At 29.8% G+C, this 6,237-nt stretch overlaps 1 protein-coding gene across 2 annotated transcripts in view; it reads left to right on the top strand.

The window, feature by feature from the left end:
* LOC108746591 (MOB kinase activator-like 3) overlaps nt 1–6,237 on the top strand; it is a 139,999-nt gene that overhangs the window by 110,954 nt on the left and 22,808 nt on the right. For both annotated transcript variants that reach the window (XM_018483452.1, XM_018483453.1), the window contains exons 2-4: nt 2,137–2,287; nt 2,554–2,781; nt 2,884–2,999. In XM_018483452.1, coding sequence (XP_018338954.1) covers nt 2,137–2,287; nt 2,554–2,781; nt 2,884–2,999 — 495 coding nt within the window. The remainder of the gene's footprint in view (nt 1–2,136; nt 2,288–2,553; nt 2,782–2,883; nt 3,000–6,237) is intronic.

Genomic DNA, 6,237 nt, shown 5'->3' with positions numbered 1-6,237 from the left:
TTACGTTCGATTGTACCACCGTTTCTCCACACACTTTTACTGTCGTTTTTTTTTAATTGTTAGTTTAATAAAAAAGATATCAAATAAGAATCTATCGTTTTACTTCAATTTCCTTTTACACAGTTTTTGCGTATTTATGTATCCCTGTTAGATACCACATCCTTAAAGATGCGATAAGAAGCTATTGTCCCTTTCGAGTGCGTTCTCTTTCATGACACTACCTCAATTTCCTGTTATGCAGTTTTGTGCAGTTTTGTCTGCTTGGTAAATACCATAAAAAATGTGATTGTTAGGATTTCGGTTTAATTAATTGTTTAGAACACATTCTCTGTTTAATGTTAATATATAATTGTTTAGTACATGGCTAATTACACACTTACTCTCTCTCTTACTTACTTGCTACGCGTCTTATCTTATACCTTTTCGACCGCTCTTCCTCTCTCACTCTTCGCGCACACGCACAGCTCTTACACCTCCCACCAAACACGGTGAATCATTCCGAAAGCAGAGATTTACTCATATATTCCAACAATGACCAATAAGCTGTGCGGCAATAATACAATGACATATTGTCATTAATAAAAGTTATAAAATAATTAAATAAGGATCTAAAAATCGATAAACAGTTAAAATATCGCACAACATTCGCTCACGATACGAAGTTACGCATGCGATGCGATCGAGCTCTAGACAACCAATCCAGATCACAGAAAAGAGACAACAATGAATTCGACTATCGATTTATAACACACATTTTATTATAGGATTATTTTTTATTCTTTTTGTTATTGTTTAGAATATATTTACAATATCGTTTTGTATAAAAATAATGCAAAATGTTCTGAACAATTTTTTTTAAATATTTTTAATAACTTTAAATAATATGCTATATAAGTAACATTTAACTTTGACTGTACACTTTGATGCTTTTTGTATTCAACTAATTTATTACATATATCTATTTCATTGTTCGACAAATTCAAACTTTTTTTCTACTACAAATGGACTCAATCAGCAGACAATGTGTTTAAAACATTTTTTAAATATTTATTTAATGTAAAAAATATTTTTTTATGTAAAAAATATTTAATAAATATTTAAAATATATTTTTTTAATATTGTGTGCTGATTGGGGAATCAAGTGATTCTTATAAATTTTTGATTGCTGAAAACGAATCCGTGAATAAAATTGCTCACGTCAGATTTTTCAGAAAATTGATATTAAATGTACAAAAAATGGCAATTTGTGTTTCTTTGAACTAAAATGTCTCAAAAACGTGACGTGATAGAGCAATTTCATTCGTTTTCAGCGGCAAAAAATCTATAAAAGTCACTTACTTGGCGGCAAGAAGTAACAGTTACATTACAAAAAAAAGGAAACTTAATCCGTAAATAAATATAATCCTTTGAGGACTGCTCATACAATTTGAATAATCTCCTGCATGTAATGTGTATGATGTGGATTCATAACAAATTTTGTTAGATGTCGTTATCATACGATAGTCAGCTTTAAGAGATTGAATATTGTTGTTGCTCGACCTCTTTTCCTAGTGGTGCAAACGAATGTGTGTGATTCGAATGTGATTGTAAGGCCTTGCAACAATGATAAAATTGTTATAGATAAATTTAGAAAAAAAATTGAAAAACTTTGTAAAAAATAATTCTATATAAATGTTTCATTAATTATTTATATGATATGTACTAATAAATTTCAGTTGAATAATTTAAATGTTTGATGTTGCATTCAGAGCAATATATTAAGTTTCGTTAAGTTCTTGTTAACAATTATCTCTTGTATTGATTGAATTTAAATATAATTGCTGCAATCACATCGAATCAATATATCTTTTAAATAAGTAAATTTCTCTCGAAGTTTTTTTAACAATTATTTCCAATTGTATAAGCAAGTCTCAAAATGTTATATTATTATATTTATATCTACGGATTTAAGTTTTTTTCCTTTTCATTGTATTATAACTATAGTTTCTTGCATAAAGCAGAATTTATTTTCAGCTACAAAAAATCTATAAGAATTATTTCCGTTTGTGATCTAAAATTCATGTCAGACAGTGATCTTACATAACATTGTCAATTTGTATAATTATTTAAAAAATATTCGTATATTTATAATTGCAGACATTTAGGCCAAAGAAAAAGTTCGCTCATGGGACATTGCGTTACTCTTTACACAAGCAAGCTCAAGCTTCTCTCAATTCTGGAATCAATCTAAGATCTGTTGTTAAATTGCCTCCCGGAGAAGATATGAATGATTGGATCGCTGTTCATGGTATAGAAAATATTTAATAAGAATATAAATTTGAAATTATACAAAAATTTTATTAAAAATACTTTAATAAAATTTTTGTATAATTTCAAATATTTATATTCTTATTAAATATTTTTTTTTATATATATTATCTTGGTTTTAATATATATTTTCTTGGTTTTACTATCACTTTTATATTGTATTTGACAAGTAAAATATTTTTTAATCCTACTTTTAAAAGCATCTTTACATGGAGAGAATACTGTATGTTTTTCTGTCTTTTTTAGTTGTAGATTTTTTCAATAGAATAAATCTTATATATGGTACTGTATCCGAATATTGCGATTCGGCATCTTGTCCAACAATGAGCGGTGGAGTGCGTTTCGAATATTTGTGGGCAGACGGTGAAAAATATAAGAAGCCAGCAGCATTACCAGCGCCTCAATATGTTGCTCTTCTTATGGATTGGATTGAAGCTCAAATAAATAACGAAGCGGTTTTTCCAGTATCAACAGGTTTTACATCTGTTTTATGATACTATTTAATATCGATTTAGTGACTTAATTTAATCCTGTTTTGTATTTTTTACATGAATGTATAAATTTTTTTTATTACAGATGTGCCATTTCCCAAAACGTTTGTGCCACTATGTAGAAAAATCTTGACGCGACTTTTTAGAGTTTTTGTCCACGTGTATATCCATCATTTTGATCGCATTGTAGCAATAGGAGCAGTAAGTATATTAATATATCTGAAGTACTTTATTATTTAATGTTTTACATCACAGAAATCTTTGAGTAATATTATAATTTTAATCAAAGGGCAATGATCCACGGCAATTAATATTAGTACAATAGTATATTTAATATCTACAATAATTAACCCTTCATGGTCACACTTCCAAAAAGATGGTTACTCTGAGTTAAAATGACTCGACCCATCTTTAAAGTATTACCAAATCGATAGTACTAGTTGCAATGATAAAAAAAAATACAATATATAATTTCATCCTTTACAAAAATGGAACAATGTTTGTTTTAATGAAAAATTTAATTTTAAACCACTAAAAAAAATCGTTAACATGTTAAGTTCGAAAAAATATGTTTTTTTTACTTAAAAAATCATAACTTTTTAAATTTGTAATATTTTCAAATGTAAGTTTTAGCTCGAGATGATTAAAAAAAAGTAGTATGATTACATGCGTTTCAAAAAAAGTATTTATTTTTAAGGAAAGATCGTTTTTTAGGTGTAAAAAAAAGATGAAATTTGGGTAAAAGGCTATTTATTATTGGTTTAAGTTATTATTAATGTAAAAATTATTATTATTATTATTATGCTGAAGAGTATAGATGAAAAACATAAAATACAAAAAATACATAAAACAAATTATTCTTTGCTACAGCAATCTCAGTACACAAATAGAGTCTGCTCTCTAAATCTGAATTAGTAGATAATAAGTATTTAGTACCAAATATTCCACTTAATTACTGAATGAAATGTGATATCCCTAACCTATAGCGAACCTTGCTTCAATGATAAGTATTGCAGCGCATTTAACATATATGTTATTGTAAGATTGGAATTACAATGTGCTAGACCGTGCAAATATTTAACTATATAATGCTTAAACTTCTTTTCTTTTATAGAATATATCTATTTAAATTTTACTGATTATCCAGTGTCAAATGTGCTAATATGATATTGTTGGGTACAAAAATGCATGTCAGCACGAGAGCATGAGCTCTTGCACTGTAATTGCAGTTTTCAAATGATAAACACTCAGTAACATTATTAAGTTTATTGACTTATTAACTGATACAAATGTTAGACGGAAAGCACAGTAATGTGGTACTACCCGCGTTGGTAGACGCGCATGAAACGAGAGGATCTCGATTTCTGATACTCAGTGTCGCGATCTATAAGAAGACTACGTCATGTGCTTCGGTATCGTGGTAACGAGAAGACTGAGGCTGCTTCGGCGATTCTCACGATCTCGGATTCGTTTTTCGAAAATGCCCGATTTTTATTTTTCTCGGCGTTTGTGAGATCACTAGAATCGCCACTTCTTTAATGGTGACTAAACCAAAGATGCGGAGCCTTTATGATGAAAGATTAGCTATCGAAGACCACGGGAACGCAAGATTAAAAACGCGCCAATTTCTTTTGATATGCCGCGTGATCGCCAACAAGAATAAAGGCGTATTTGCTTGTCTTTATGTGCCTACGTATCCGATATTTCTAATGCATACGCATACCAGATATGCTGATAATTCAGTATTAGTATGCTATTTCAGTAGATTATCCGTTGATTCAGATTTAGAGAGTGTGTTTATCATACATAGGTCGTAGATACGACGGACATTCTTTCCTGATCGTTTTTTTTATTCTTCCCAAGTAACACAGCGCTTACAAAGCGTTCATAAAACGCTAAAAAAGTGCATATAATCGCTTTTTTACAAAAAAAAAATGCTGTGCTATCTAGGTTACTTGAAGAACACAAGTCACATTTTACTTATTTTTGCAATTTAATGCAAAAATGTAAATCATAAATTTATTAACTAAAACGATGCGTTGGTTACACTTGCTGATATTTTGACCCGAGAAAAAAACATTTTTTGCGCGAATGGCTGCTAGACGCATACTAACAATCCGATTAAAAAGCTAAGCATTTCTATCGATAATTGAAACTTTAAATCTACTCTAGATGATAGGTAAGCGCTCTTTCGAACGCAAGAAGATTTTAGAATTTAGTGTGAAAGACGATGCTTGCTCATTTTGATCCAGTGTGGCCATAAACAAATTTGATAATCTCAACAACATAAATAGTCACAAAATTATACAATTTTATGGATCTTTATTTTCTATTGGTTGTATTTTCACATGTACGATTCAATAAGGTTCTTATTGTTTATATTACGTCGTCTGAAATAAAGACGTTTGTTTCCATACATATATTAATTGTTGCGAAAAATATTACTAATTGTAAGATCTTGATAGTTTAAAGGCTCTCGCACAGAATTCGGGTTTGACTACCGGCCGAGGTAATATTTTTCGCAATAAATAATATATTTACAGATTTTCAGCATATTAAGATCTCTTTAATATAGATGCTTGTTGAGCATCAAATTTAAATATGATTAAAATTAATATAATTAAAAGCTACAGTAGCTTACGCAGTAGAAATTGTGTTTCTAAAAGGAAAGGGACTCAATTGTCCTCCTCCGATCTTAATGAGCTTTTAGTATGTTATTCTCAGACAAAAATAAGCAACACATTTTTTTGTACGTGCCCATTTTTACTTTTAAGGACTAAAACACCCCTTCGAAAAGAATCGGTTTTTCTCTTTCGAAGCGAACATCGTCGAAACTGTAAGAGATAAAAAAAAATGTTTGAAATGAAAGTTGCATGGTTTCAAGAATACTTTATAGTAAAAAAAGAAAAAAATTTTTAATTTCTTTATTTGTTTATCCCCACCACTTGACTTTTCTAAAAATTTTTATTTTCTTTTTATATAATAAAAAGAAAGATTATTTTAAGACTAATTCAACCATGTGTCATAAAGTTATTTTCCAAAGTATCATTTTTGAGAAATAATTAAAAATGCTTCTATACGCGCGCCATTCGTACTCCTTCACGCAGCACATTCGTGATGCTGTGCATTTTAGCATAATAGAAAGTAACAATGTAAACATATCTATTTCTCTGCGGACATCTAGTCATAGAAATTTTTATCGCGCTTTACGGCTAGACAACACATACGTCTGAATGAGGACGTACGAGGTCTGTTCAAAAAGTATTCCGAATTTTGAATTTCCGCGAGTTACGTATATTCGATTTTCGATTTTTTGTGGCGTTATGTTGGTACTCATGTCTCTCACTTATGCCGACAAGTTCGGCCATTTTGAATGTTCAGTTAATTTTTGACAGCTGCTTTGCTTGCACGTGTTTTGGCTCGTCTTCGATTTTTGCCT

This window comes from Trachymyrmex septentrionalis, unplaced genomic scaffold, assembly GCF_001594115.1.
Source record: "Trachymyrmex septentrionalis isolate Tsep2-gDNA-1 unplaced genomic scaffold, Tsep1.0 scaffold18, whole genome shotgun sequence".
Taxonomy (NCBI): Eukaryota; Metazoa; Arthropoda; class Insecta; order Hymenoptera; family Formicidae; genus Trachymyrmex; species Trachymyrmex septentrionalis.
This window is presented reverse-complemented; position numbering and strand designations above follow the sequence as displayed.